This window comes from Thalia democratica, chromosome 2 (genome assembly GCF_965202585.1).
Source record: "Thalia democratica chromosome 2, ktThaDemo2.hap1.1, whole genome shotgun sequence".
Lineage (NCBI taxonomy): Eukaryota > Metazoa > Chordata > Thaliacea > Salpida > Salpidae > Thalia > Thalia democratica.
Genome location: NC_139166.1, coordinates 60926933 through 60942337, shown reverse-complemented (window position 1 = coordinate 60942337; position 15405 = coordinate 60926933). Strand labels below are relative to the sequence as shown.

Sequence of the window (15405 nt, the reverse complement as noted above, 5' to 3'; positions counted from 1 at the left end):
ATCACGAAACTGGTTAAAACATGTTTCAAGTTTGATGTTTGTAACCATTTACAGATATTTACATGAAAGTTTTCTGTCTCAATATCTTGATAAGTTGGTGGCAGCGAGTGATGATGTCATAGCGGAGCAACAAACTACCATGAATATATTTCCTTTTGAAAATCAAGTATTTAATTTTTTTCCAAATTCTAAACAGTTAAACTTAAACAATTTTGATCTTTTTTTTTAAGCGCATTGTTAAATGTAAAACACTTATGAAGTTCATGTTACTTCGCACCCCTAGCTGTAAACATTGAGTACCTAACTTTCGAGCGTTCAATAACTATAAATTTCAGACTTTTACTTAAACAAAATATAGCCACACAAAAAAAAGGCTAAAATTTACATCTTTAAATAAATATAAACAGCCATTTTTTATAAACACTTGCGTCTTTATTACTTACAAAAACACATTGCAAAAATATTGAGTAAAATACTGAAAACTGACAAATAATCTAATTTCTTCAATAAGTAAATTTTTTTTAAAAAGATTATTAATTAGAATCCTTCTCTACAGTTCCCTGTGCTGCTTCTTCTCACCTGCAAAGTATAAATAAAAGTTTATATTACTAGATATATTGGTTTATATTAATTACTTATTAATGTGCCCATTGAAATCACTATTGTAGGTTTAACAGCACATGAAAAAAAAAAAAAATGTAACTTGTTCTGTGGATAACAGATATCCTTTAAAAAAGTAATAAACTAGCTAAAAGATGGGGGTGTTTATTTGATATTAAAGCGTTTATTAATATGCAAAAATCAATTTTTTTGAAATATACAAAAAAATAATAACAATTATTATAAGTTAAAGTTTTAAGACTTTGAAGCAAATAAGCCAACATAATTGAACAAAAAAACTTTAGTATAGTTTTATACGAGACTCAAACGCTGGATTTTGTCAAATTTGCCAAGATCTGGATCTAACCACGTTTTAACTTGAAAAGTATATTTGCATCCGAATGGATCTCAAATTGAAAAACGAATCCTACCTGGTTCCAGTTGAACCTTAACTTAGATTAAACTGACCTGAATTTTGGACCTGAAATTGACCTTTGCCGGGAAGATCCCCATCCGGCAAAGTTCAATCTAAATTCAAGCTTGGCCGGATCTTGAACTTACATCTAAACTCAGGTCCAACTGGAACCAAATAGTTTCTAATTAGTATTTTATAATGATAATTCTTTACTTTTATACATATAACTTTGAAGCTGAAAAACTACAATTGAGCCAACAGCTTTTTTTCTTAATACAATAAGTTTGTAAAAACAAGAGTAACTTCAACCTATTTCATATTAAAATGTAGTTAAACTATTTTAAATTGGGGCTAGAGCGATCCAGACAAAAAAGTATACATAAACAGCAAAGTTTACCAAAACATGTTTTCAATTCAAAATTATATTCAAGTTTTATCATAACAGTGTAGTGACTCTTTGAAAAAAAATCTGCCTGAGTTGCAAAAAAAAAATTAAAAATAAAGTAGTGAGAAAAAAGATAACAGACTAAAATAGGTAGATAACAGGCGCAAACTAAAACAGCAAAAATAGACTATTTTACTAAAAATATATCTCCTCCTACGTTTTTTAAGATAACTACCTCAAACTTTCAGGAAATTTTCCTTGATATATTTAGAAAATTCTGTCAAAATGAATTTTGAAAAAAATAAAAAATAAAAATTTTATATAAAAAATAAACAAAAAAATTTTTTTTTTGTTATTTTGTTATAAAATTTTTATTATTTAATTTTTTAAAATTCTGTTCCGACAGAGTTTTCTAAATATATCAAAGAACATTTTCTGAAAGTTTGAGGTAGTTATCTCAAAAAACGTAGGAGGAGATAGATTTTTAGTGATTTCTAGTTATTTGCTGTTTTAGTTTGCGCCTCCTATAAGGATCCTATTGTTGCCTCCGACTTTGACCGGCTACATCTCAAAAAATTTTGAATTTTTTAAATCTGTAAAAAGCATCTTGTAGCTTAGTAAAAACTATATAAAATAAGATCAAAAACCAAAAAAGGGTGTTTACCCCCCTATGCCCTTAAACATTGTAACAGCTTCACAAAACATTTATAAGATATAACACATAACAAATATAAACCTTATTGTATTTGATGCTTTCCGCTCATTCCTCTAAACTCTCATTTTTTATTCCCTTCTCATTCTCTGTGATAAATTGTACATATTTAGCAATAAATAAAACTTTAAATAAGACAAAGTTTTTCTTGATTACTTTAAAAAGATAACCAAGTTTATATGTTCAACATAACAGCAGTGTACTGTGAAATAGGAAACTTATATTTGTTTTAAATTCTTTTAAATTTAAATATACAAACAGCGTTAGATTAGAATGCAGCAAACAAAATAAATTATAAAAACTAAATCAGATTTTAACCAACAGCAATTCAATATGTCTGTGCAACACACTAAGCTTGCAAAAAAAAACAGGAATTTTGTTTTTTGAAATTGGAAACAAAGTATTTGAAATTAAGGGCATAGGGGGGTCAGACAGTTTTTTTAATAAAAATGACATTGGATCTTATGTGAAAGCTTTAAGTACAAACTACAACCCAGTTTTTATAGAATTTTTGAGATATTATAATTTTATAAAAGTTTCTGATCCAAACATATAGACCACAAGTTTTTCGGGGTCAATTTTCTCATAAATTTAAAAAAAATCACTAAAAATCTATCTTTTCTTTCATTTTTTGAGCTATAGACCTCAAACTTTCAGATAACATTCTCTTTATAGTTTAAAAGACTTGAAATGTTGGAATTTCAAAAATACTAAAAAATAAAATTTCAGATTAAAAATATTAAAAAAAAGATAAATTTTTTTTAATAAAAATTTTATTCTACTAAATTGAAAAATTCCTACATTGAACCTTTTAAAAATTTAATAATACACTTTATGTGAAAATTTGAAGAAGATTTCTTAAAAAATGAAGGAGATAGATTTTTTGTGAAATAGTCTTTTTTCGTAATTTAATTTGCATCTTCTATTAGGAACCTATGTTGGTCACCAACTTTGATTGCTCATATCTCAAAATTTACTTCGGATTTTTTCAAGCTGTTAAAAATGAATGATAGCTCAGATAAAACTCAACTTGTAAAAATCAAAGATGTGTACCCCCTATACCCTTAATCTTAAATACTTTATGGTTTTACTTATTGTAAGTAGATATAAAATAATCATTAGAATTAAATTTATTATAAACAAATGATTACAAAAGCAAATACAAGATTCATTAAAAACTAATAAACTTAAAGATGTTAGATGATAAGTATTTAAATAGTTTGATGGATATAAAACAAACAGACAACAATTTTATAAGAGTTCTAGTATAAGTTACTCAAACTATTTTAAACAATAAATTACTACTCAATCAAAATAACATAAGGAGTTTTGCATTTAACCTGAAAAGATTTCAAACTGCCGAGTGTGTGGCAACCCTGTTCCGATTTAAATGTAAATTGCTAAATAAATTTGTGCGGCTAACTTCAACTTTTTATATAACTACTTAGCCCCATACATAAACTTTAAACGGTATATAAAGAAGAGCTTAAATTTTTTTAATAATGAAATTCAACATTTTAAACTAATAAGAACCCAATAAATGTTATAAAATAATTAAAAAAATAAATAACAAAACACTGATAACTGAATACATGCAACTTCATTCCAGTTTTAACGAACAGGGTTGCCAATTTTATTTTGAGAAACTTTCTACCAGGTTTTTAAAAGTACAAGTTTTTCGGTCTAATTTTAGTATAAAATTAAGTTTAAGGTAAAAAAAAATGTCTTAAATGGTGTGGAAACATTGAGAAGATACTGTAGAGCTACTTTAATTGTGTTTTTTAACAAATAAATAAGAATTTAGTGAAAACAAACTTTTGTCTGCATGATAGATATTTTAAGTCAAGTGGAAACTTAATTACTTAACAAGAAAAAAATATTTGTTTAAAATTAAAGATTTTTCCGTTTTTTTTTTTTTGCTCAAAATCCCATGTTTTTAAAACATCCCAAATTCCAGGTTTTTCGGTAAACCTGTTAACAAAAAAACTAACCTGACTTTATATATTTATTTTTAACATAAATTGTTACCCTAATTTATCTAGAAAATACTCAAGCCCGAGTAAAAGGTAACCTTGCATAAAAAACTAAATTTGTACTATAAATTTTAAACATTCTTACCTTTAGCAAGAATTAACCGAACCATGTTAGAGCAACAAGTTGATTCTACATTTTTTTTTCAACTTAATTAAACCTGATGTAAAAAAAAACAGAAAACTATTTGGATTTATAATTTTTTTTTTACTTCAAACAATAAACAAAACCAACTTTATTGGCATCTTCTAGACAGTTGATTTGACGTCTGTGAGCAGGAGAAAACTCAATTTGTGATTTACAATTTACTGAAAAAATAAGAAGTTTATATAAATTGAATTAACCATTTGTTTTTATAAAACACAAGCCCTTTTTAGAATGCTTTCAGGTTTTATGTTCAACAACTTAACATTTTTAGAAACAACAAGAAGTTTGATACAAGGTTTTTTTTTAATTATAATAAGTGTTTTGCAAACGTATTCAAATTAAAATTTATTCAGCTAGTTAAGCTTGAGAAATAGCTATGTAACGTTATTATTAAATTCAGGGTTACCAAATGTTTTAGGCAAATTTTCTCCAGCTTTTAAAAGTACACATTTTTGGGTCTATTTTTAGTTTAAAGTTAAGTTTAAGGTAAAAAATGAGTTAAATAGTATAAAAACATTGAAAAGATATTGTAAAGCTACTTTAAATGTGTTTTTGAATAAAAAAAATGTTTAAGAATGACAAAAAAATGTTATCTATATGATACTTTTTGTGTCAAATCGAAATTTTACTACTTAACATATTGAAATTGTTAAAAATTCCAGGTTTTTTTCAAAAAACTTCAAATTCCAGGTTTGCCTAAATTTTCAAATTCTATGTTTTTTGGCAACCATGTTAATTGTATAACTACTGTTTGCTAGGTTTTTCTGTGTTAATCCAAAACTAAATTTCAAATTAAAGAATGCCAGGGAGCAAATAAGATATATGAGTGAATAATTATTGAAAAATAATAATGCAAATTTTTACTAAAATAATAAAAACTCTTTTTGTTTTCAGCTTAAACTTTATGTGTGTGTAAATTAAAGTTTTGTGATTAAATTTAAAGTTGCATAAAAAAAAATTCAAAAAACAGTAATAAAATCATCATAGGCAAACGAAAACATAAATATTATTGGGCAAACAAGAGCCTAAATTTATTAAGAAATTATAGTTAACTGTGTGGATTAAAAAAATTATAAAAAACAAGTTTGAAGCTAAAATAGATGTCCATAACCAGAATTTGTTTTCCAATAAAACATAAAATAACTAAAATTAACGTTGCACACATTTTAGATTTAAGCTGAGTTATTTTTTTTTAGTTAAATAGTTAAATAGTTTTATTTTTAATATTGATATATTCATAATTAAGAATGCAAATATTAATAGTACAATATTTATACAAACTAAACTAGCTATGAAAATTTTACTTTCAATTTAATTAGTATAATATAACACTTGTTAGTTTTATAGTAATTATTGCATTGCATCAAAACTTTTTTTTTTGAAGATGGTTTGATTCTTAAACATCAAACCTAAAACAATGACAAAACATGTTTTTATTTTCAACTATACTATTACATACACTATACACATATATAACTTCTAAATTTTACAAGAGAAATCCAGTGTATTTTTATAAAATAACGATTCCAGGAAAATTCAGTGTAGTGGGAACCTTGTATAGAATAATATAAGCAGTACAAAATATTACTTAGCAGTTCTAAGCAACAATAACATAATTTTTTAAATAATAACAAACATTTAAAAATAACATTTTACCACAACTTAATAGTATTTTCAATATTTTTCTAGTTTATAACATGAATTAAAGTATTTTATATAAGTTATTGTCAGCATAAAAGTTTTAAATCTACATACACTGCATTACACAGTGATTTAAGCGTTAATATATATATTTTCCTATATTGTTTAGTTAGTTATAACAGAGTTGCCAAATGTTTTTGGGAAAATTTTCTCCAGGTTTTCAAAATTTTCTTCAGGTTTTTAAAAGTACACATTTTTGGGTCTATTTTTAGTTTAAAGTTAAGTTTAAGCTAAGAAAATGTGTTATAAAGTACAAAAACATTGAAAAGATACTGTGAAGTTACTTTAAATGTGTTTTTAAATGAAAAATTTTTTTGATGATGACAAAAAAATCTTATATATATGATAGATTTTTTGCGTCAAATTGAAATTTTACTACTGAAATGTTAAAATTATTAAAAATTTCAGGTTTTTTGAACAAAATTCCTGGTTTTTCCAGGCTATTTTTGCCTAAATTGTTGAACTCCAGGTTTTTCCAGGTAAAGTGGCAACCCTGTTTAATCCTTTAGAAACAATCAAAAACAAATTAAAAAAAATAAAATTATCAAATTATTGAACAAAATTGGATATGAAATATATAAACTGGAAAATTAAATTTTATTCAAGATCTAGAAAAAAAATGAGCAGTTTATTTTTCAAATAATAAAACTATCTTAACTTTTTTTTAAGAAAACTAAACTTTCTTGATATGTCCTAACTTTAAAAAAGTTTTCTAAACTGCCTGAGTTATCCTGAGATTTTCAAATTGTCTGAGTTATCCTAAATGAGTAACAATCCTGGTTTTATACTAAACTTTTTTTTATAATCATTATTACTATAAGTCTAGTTTTAACATTCAAACAAAGTTTTAAAATCTGATGTTCAAACTATAAAGTTTAAACAAACCTATCTATAAAGCTGAAATTTTAGTTACTAATTAGTAACAACCTTATAAAAGAAATCAAACTTTTAAGATAAAGATATATCTTATATTTCATAAGAAAAAACATTTCATATCACTCAAGTTGTAACAAATAACTAGCTTGTGTGTGACAACCCTGAGATAATAGTTTGTAGTCTATACAGCCTAGAATAGTAATGTATTCATAATTAACAAATATATTAAAATTTCAACCAATTTCAGATGCATCCAGAAATATTGACTCCAGGATCTATCTTTTGGAATTGTCTGCGTATTAAACAAACACCTGGGCCAGGATTGTCCAGTGTCCACATTGAAGATAGGAAATGTTCCTAAAATTTATTGAGAAGAATATTTTTACTTATGTATTTATTGTTAAAAGACAAGTTCCATTTTTAAACAACGTTTAGTATACCAGAAATTTTAAAATACTCAATTTTTAATATAACCAAGAAAACATCTGGTAAGTCTATTAGGTTAAAGCCTGGATCAGGTAACAAGCTTAAGCTAACATAAATGTTAGATCATACAACTGTTATATATATCATACTATTTAAGAGATAAATTAGTCAAAAGCTTTTTTGGAGGTAAAATACTTTTTAATCAGTTTATCCAGTTATTCATACATTTTAAACACAGCATGTATTTGCCTTTTACTATTGTGAAATATTTTATAAGGTATTATGGTGCAAGTTAAAGAGATCAGTAAGTTTAGTAATGGTAGATAAAAATATAGTTTAAATGTTCTCTGAAGTCTAAAAAAATTACAAATAATAAAACAATTGACCACTTTTTAAGGGCATGGGGGGTAAAACACTTTTTTTTCAAATTTGGTCTTATTTTTTACATATTTGGATAAGCTACTTGTTACTTTTTATTGCTTCTTGAAATTCAAAGTAACTTTTGAGATATAAGCAATCAAAGTTAGACTATTCTATAGGTTCCTTATAGGAGGCAGAAACTAAAATGGCAAAATTAGACAAATTCACTAAAAATCTATCTCCTCCTTCAGTTTTAAAGTAATTGTTTTAAAACCTTTTTTTATTATCTTCAATAAGTTTTAAACTACTTATAAGAAACTGATTTTTATTTTTTGTAAAAATAGAAATATTTCACATAAAATAAACAAAAAATTGTTATTCTTTTAAATTTTGGTCGTAAATTTATTTAATGACATTCACTCAAAAATCTGCTTCCTACAACTTGTTTGTAACATTGAAAAGTACATTTTCTGAAATTTTGAATTAAATTGCTATAAAAACAAAGGAGGAGATAGATTTTTAGTGAACTTTATAATTTCCAAGAAATTTGGCCTTGAAAATTTTTGATTCCATACGGTTGTATTGGAAGTTTTTACAAAACTTGTATCTCAAAAGTTGATTGATTTTTTTCTGTTCTGTAATAACTACAATTTAGTATATGTTCCAGGCTTTGAAATAAGAACCAATGTTATTTTTTGTTAACTTCCAGGCAATAAATATAGTTCTTTTTTATTCTTTGTAAAGAATTAATGGATTGCTGGTCAATATAATTCAGGCTGTAGAAAGGGAGTAAACCATAATTTTGGTGTTTTTTAGTTATTATACCTAATATCATTGATGAGTTTTGTTTTGGAAGTAGGGGATAAATCAATTTTTTTTTTAGGAGATTTTATATTAGATAAAAATTTTAGCTATCAATAACTCTATACAGTTTGTTTTTAAAATTAAAATTAACATAAAAAATTCAAGTTTAAGATTTATATATGTTTTATGGAAGGCCTAAACTAAACAGGCAAGGGTTTACTCATTAAAAATTTATTTTCCCCTAGACTTTTGTTCAACTTAAAAAAAATTGTTTTAAGTACAAATTATTTTTAATTTTAAACTCTAATCAAATTTTTTTCAAACCCTTTCCTATTGATAATGAAATTTTTACTCTTAAATTATTTTAAATTTTGAACTGATAACTGTTTTTAAATATAGCAATTTATAAAAACTTCGAGTTCAAATCTTTAACTAAAAAGTTAAGGCCATAGGGGGGTCCACTTTGTTTTTTTACAACTTGATCTTATTTTGTAGAATTTAATCTGAGCTATCAGACACTTTTAACCGCTTAAAAAAACTCAAAGTAACTTTTGAGATATAAGCGATCAAAAAAAAGGGCGTTCAATAGGTTCCTTATGGAAGGCAAAAACTAAAAATGCGAAAAAAGACTATTTCACTAAAAATCTATCTCCTCCTTCATTTTTTGAGTAATCTCTCTCAAATTTTTACAGAATGTGTATCATTAAACTTTAAAGAGATCTATTGTAGGATTTTTTTTAATTTTGAGTAAAAAAATTTTTGTCAAAAAACTACCCTTTTTTTTAGTTTTTTGTGGATAAAATTTTTATTTTTCAAAATTTCAAAAATTCCAACATTCAGATTCTTAAAAATATTAAAAGGAACATTTCCTGAAAATTTGAAGTCTCTAGGTCAAAAAATGAAGGAGGAGATAGGTTTTTAGTGAATTATTAAATTTCCGAAAAAATTGACCTCAAAAAAATTTGCGGTCCATACGTTTGTATTGGAAACTTTTTACAAAAAATAAATTATCTCAAAAGTTAAATTATAGTTTTGAATTCTATAAAAACAGGCTTGTAGTTTGTATTTAAAGCTTTCATATAAAAGCCAAAGTTATTTTTTGTAAAAAAAAAGTCGAACCCCCCCCTATGGCCTTAAAAAAATTATTAGTGAAAATTTAAATTCCAGTAAAGATTTACAATAAAAAGGGTTCGTTTCTGAAACCTTTTAGAAAAATAGTTATGCTTAAAACATTTCTAATTTCATTTAACCTTTTAAATTTTCTGTGTTTTAAAGTTTTCATCCAAGTTTTCCATATTTGAAAGTAACTATTTAGTCTTCATAGCTATTTACAACAGGAATTTACACTAAAATTTATACAATTACCAGCATTTTATTAATAACAGTTTATTCAAGAGCTTTTTACAAAAGTTTCATTAAAATCATTTTACATAAGAGAAAAGATAAATCAAGTTTAAAGTTTTTTACCAGTGATATTTTATGAAATTTAAAGTTCCAGTTTTTCCATTTTAGCATAACAAGAAAGATTTATTTAATAATCTTTAATTTTAATTTAATTTATTTAATACTTTTTTAGATTTAATTTCTCTAAGCACAACTAATATTTTAAGAGACAATCTTATCCTATTGAAAAATATTGACTATACTTAAAAATTAAAAATATTTACAATCACAAATCACTACAACTAATTTACATGCTGTTCTGTAAGAACAACAGCCTTGTCCTGGTCAAATCAACTTTTATGAACTTTTCCTTTTTGAACATTGACCTTAGCACCATCAAGATGGTGCTCACCCGCATTCAAACACGCATTAAGAGCCTCACTATTTGCGAATGTGACATAACCAAATCCCTTTGGATGGCCATTTGGATGGGCCATGACAATGTGATCAAAAATTTCACCAAACTGTGAAAAGTAATTGAACAGACTTTCATCATTAGTTTCCATTGATAACCCACCAACAAAGACCTTGTTTTCTTGCAATGGCTTGTACCCGTACCCTGCTGGGGCTCTAGACTTTCTGCCTCCCCTTTGAGGCCTGCCCATTGGGTTGAAACGGTCTCTTGGACCACCGCGGTTTCTCATTGGTCCTCTCATCATTGGTGGCGGTGACCTTCTGTTGGAATACCCATCATATTCCCTGCTTCTTCTGTCTTGTCTGTAATCATCTGAATCTGGAACTTTCCTCACAAGCTCATACTCGTAACCATCTTTGACTATATACTTTGGTGGACCATGACTTCTATAATCACCTCTTCCGAAAGATTGGCTTGGTTCATCATCATACCAATTACCATATGAATCGTCATGGCTAGATTGTGGCTTTCTACCAGCCTTAGAACTGCTACCTTGCTTGCTTGCATTAAACTCTGTTACCATAATTATCTGTTTTCCCATCATGTGTTGCTTTTTATCAAGGGCTCTCAAAACACAATCTCTCTCAGCAAACTTTATAAAACAAAAGTTTTTAGGTTTATTAAGGATTTTGTTCATAGGAATAACACAGCTGACAACTTTTCCAAATTGAGAAAAGTACATTGAAATCATTTGTTCATCCATTTTCGAGCCAAACGGAAACAACACATGAATCTCACAGTTAGCACCTTTATCCCTGCTAGTTTTGACTTCAGTGGGTTGGCTGGATTTTTTGACAGTAAGATCTTTACCATCCAGAGTATGGGGGGAACTTTTAAGACAATTCTGCAGTGAGCTCATTTCTGCATACACTAAAAACCCAAACCTCTTGGGCTTGCCAGTGTTTTTGTCGAACATGACTTTGCTGTCACAGAGGTCACCGAACTTCATAAAGTATTCAGCAAAACTCTTGTCATTTGTAGTATCGGAAAGGCCACCTACAAAAACCTTGCGCGATTGAATGTCATCATCGTATATGTCTAACTTGGTCATTTTAAATTTTACCTGAATTTTTATCTGAAAAAAAGAAGTCCAGTGTTAAGGTTAACAGATTTACTTACTAGCAAAACAAGTTTAGTCAATCACTCCTGGAATTTTTTATGTTTTGTTTGGTAACTTTTACTAAATATTTTTTTTTTAATAATTAAAGCTAGATTCCCTTTTCAAAGTTTGATAACAAAATTCAAAAAATTATATTCTAATTCAAACCAAAACTAATAGGTTATATTATTATAAGTTCTAGTATGTGCAAGTATTTACATTTTTTTCAAAGTTTGTATTTATATTTCCAACTTACATCAAAATAAAGTACAGTACAACTAAACCAAAACATTACTATTTATATAGCATAAATACCTCCTAAAAATACACAAATTATACAAATTAAACAATTCTCAAGTATTAAACCTACATTTAATAAGAACTAAAGCTTTATTATACAAAATACATACTTTTTTTTATGGATTTTAGCTGTCATAACTTTAATAATTTGTTTAGATGTAGTCTTTCTAAATTTGGTTGACTAAATACTTCAATAGTGAGAAATAAAAATTTATTAATTTTTTCACACCACTTTGTTTGTACTAAGTTAATACTCTTTTTTTAATTTTCTATTTTTTTAATTAATGTTGTTACACCTTAAATTTTTGTTTGACTCAGGGTTAGCAAAATGTGGCTCACATGCTGGACAAAAAAGATAATCAATTTCATTTTGTTACAAAATGTTTAGTGTTTCCTTTTAATATTGTTCTAATTTCTTACTTGAAAAAATAATTATTAACAGAATATTAACTAAGGTCATAGAGGTAAATCATTTTTTACAACCTGATATTATTTGTAATCTTTAAACTAAGCAGCAAATTAACTTCTACAGCTTCTTAATATTCAAAATAGTTTTTAAGATTAGGTTTCTTATGGGAGAAAAAAAAACTAAAATGACATATATATACCACTAAAGATTAATATCTTGCATTTTTTGTGATAAATATTTTAATGAAAAGAAAGTGTTTTCTGCAATATATATAAAAAACCTGTTTGTTTTAAATAAAAAATTATGTTTATTTATAAAAAAAAGGAAAAGTTTTAAAACTTCATACAACAGATATAATTAAATATGCAAGGAACATTAACTATAAAATTTTGGTATTTAACTCAGAAAGCATAGGGATATATTTTTAAGACAATATCATCAACCATTTTAGTTTTATCCTTTCATATCATTTACTTTTTCAACTTCAACCTGCTGTACATCAAAAATTAGTATATATATCAAAACGCTGTAAAATGCAACTAATACTGTACATAATAAAATTGTTAAAAAGTTATTTTATCCCCTTTATGGCCTTAAGAAGTACAGATGCCATAAAAGAAATATATTTAAGATACAAACTAAATATAGTTAAAGTTTACATATAGGTTTTGGGCTTTTTGTCACAGGGTTGCCTTTCTTTCAGTCAAAAAACTCTCCTGACTGACCTTAGACTGTCCTAAGACATATGAATTTTTTCAAGTCTTAATTTTTTATTATAACTTCTAAAAATTAATAAAAATCTATTTTGTTGACAAAATTGTTTATAAAACAATAAAATATCAGGGTTGCCAAATTATTTTGTAAATTTCTAGCAGGTTTTTAAAAGATATTTTTTTGGTCTATTTTTAGTATAGAACTAAATTTAAGGTAATAGAACTATCTTAAATAGTACAAAACGATTTAAAAGATATTTTAAAGCTTTAAATTTTGTTTTGTAGTGAAAAAATAAAATAAATGATGCAATAAAAAAATTATCTTCATAAACTTCATAATTTATCAAATTTTTTAACTTTACATGTAAAAATAGTTTAAAATTCCATGTTTTCTAGTGATTTTTGATTGAAATTTATCAAATTCCAGGTCTTTCCAGGATTCCAGGTTTTTTGGCAAGCATGAAAAATTTCAACTAAAATAACTTTATCTCATTCAAAATATAGAAAAAAAATCTGTCCTGAGATTAAGGGCATGGGGGGGGGGGGGGGGGGGTAAACACCCTTTTTTGGTTTTTTATCTTATTTTATATAGTTTTTACTAAGCTACAAGATGCTTTTTACAGACTTAAAAAAAAATTCAAAATAATTTTTGACATATAGCAGGTCAAAGTCGGAGCCAACAATAGGTTCCTTATGGGAGGCGCAAACTAAAACGGCAAATAACTAGAAATCACTAAAAATCTATCTCCTCCTACATTTTTTGAGATAACTACCTCAAATTTATAGGAAATGTTCCTTGGAGTATTTAGAAAATTCTGTCGGAACAGAATTTAAAAAAATTAAAAATAAAATTATAACAACAAAACATAAAAAAAACTGTTTTTTTTGTTTATTTTTTAAATAAAATTTTTATTTTTTGTTAAATTCCTTCTAACAGAATTTTCTAAATATATCAAGGAACATTTCTTGAAAGTTTGAGGTAGTTATCTCAAAAAACGTAGGAGAAGATAGATTTTTAGTGAAATAGTCTTTTTTTGCCATTTTAGTTTGTGCCTCCCATAAGGAACCTACTGTTGGCTCCAACTTTGACCTGCTATATCTCAAAAGTTATTTTGAATTTTTTAAATCTGTAAAAAGCATGTTGTAGCTTTGTAAAAACTTTATAAAATAAGATAAAAACCAAAAAAGGGTGTTTACCCCCCCCTATGCCCTTAATAAAAATTCCTAGAACTAAAGAGATTCAATACATCATAAACTCTCCTAACTGACCTCAAATTGTCCTAAGTCATTCAGAGTCTTTCCAATCTTTATAAAAAAATTATAATTTTTCGAAATTAATAAAAATCAAATTCTTCATTAAAGTTGGTACCATAGTATAGAAACTAAATTTCATTCAAATTGTTTAAAAAAAATGGTCCTGAGATTAATGAAAACCTAAAACTATTATTAATTTTTCAAAAAAAAAATTAATCCTGAGTCAGCCTAAGTTTAAAAATGAAATTCTAAATATCCTGAGTTTTACAAAACCTTTAAAATATCCTAATGTCCTGAGTGTGTGGCAACCCTGTAAATCTAGTTAAAAATCTACTGTCCTCTTTTCAGTTCTTTCAGTTTTCAATCTTTAAACTATTCTGAGATAATAAAAAAACTTTAAAAAGTATTAAGTCAGTCCAAGTTTAAAAGAACAAATTCAAAACATCCTGAGTTATACTGAGTCATCCTGAGATTTAATTTTTTTTTAATAACCTAGGTGTGTGGCAACCCTGATAACATTACAATAAAAAATTTTAAAAAAATTATGATCTTTATCTTCATCAGCAAATATTTTTAAAAAATGTTAACATCAAACTAGAAAGAACTTTTTTTTAACTAAAAAAGCACTAAAGCCAAAATATGGAAAACTAACTCTTAATTATGCCTTTATTCTACTAAAATTGATTCTAATAAAAACAAAGGATTTAAGGGAATAGGGGGGTAACATGTTTTTTTTTAATTCTTATCAATTTAGTCTTATTTTAGATATGTATAAATAAGCTACTTGTTACTTTTAACTGCTTGTTAAAATTCAAAATAACTTTTGAGATATAAACAATCAAAGTTAGAGCCTTCAATAGGTTCTTTATAGGAGGCACAAACTAAAAGGGCAAAATTAGACTATTTTACTAAAATTTAACCTCCTTTTACAGTTTTTGAGCAATTGTTTTAAAACTTTTTCAGAGTAATCTTTAATAAATGTTAAACAATTTGTAGGAAACAGATTCTGTAATTAAAAAAATTATAAAAAATAAAAACAAAATTTTTTACAATTTTAGTCATAATTTTTTTTAATGACTTGCACTCAAAAATGCGCTTCCTACAATTTGTTTGTAATATTGAAAAGTACACAGCCTCAAAATTTGAAAATAAATTGCTAAAAAAACGAAGGAGATAGACTTAAAATAAATTTTTGAGAATTCTTAGAAAATTGGCATTGAAAATATTTGATGCTATATGGTTGTATTGCATTTTTTTACAAAACTTGTTATAACCAGGATTGCTAAGTTATTGTGAAAAATTCATTCCAGGTTTT

General features: G+C 26.0%; 1 protein-coding gene and 1 long non-coding RNA gene across 2 annotated transcripts; both read right to left on the bottom strand.

Annotated features, from left to right (window-relative positions):
• Positions 1-437: 437 nt before the first annotated feature.
• Positions 438-9805, bottom strand: LOC145849969 (uncharacterized). Its single transcript, XR_014372376.1, has 5 exons — positions 9708-9805; positions 7106-7224; positions 4378-4451; positions 2137-2201; positions 438-579 (listed from the first exon to the last, which is right to left on the bottom strand). It is a non-coding gene; the product is annotated as an uncharacterized LOC145849969 (long non-coding RNA).
• On the bottom strand, positions 9804-11386 carry LOC145849968 (uncharacterized). The gene has a single exon (XM_082955095.1). The coding sequence runs from the start codon at positions 11364-11366 to the stop codon at positions 10191-10193; it is 1176 nt and encodes a 391-aa protein (XP_082811221.1). The 5' UTR covers positions 11367-11386; the 3' UTR covers positions 9804-10190.
• Between the last annotated feature and the right edge of the window lie 4019 nt (positions 11387-15405).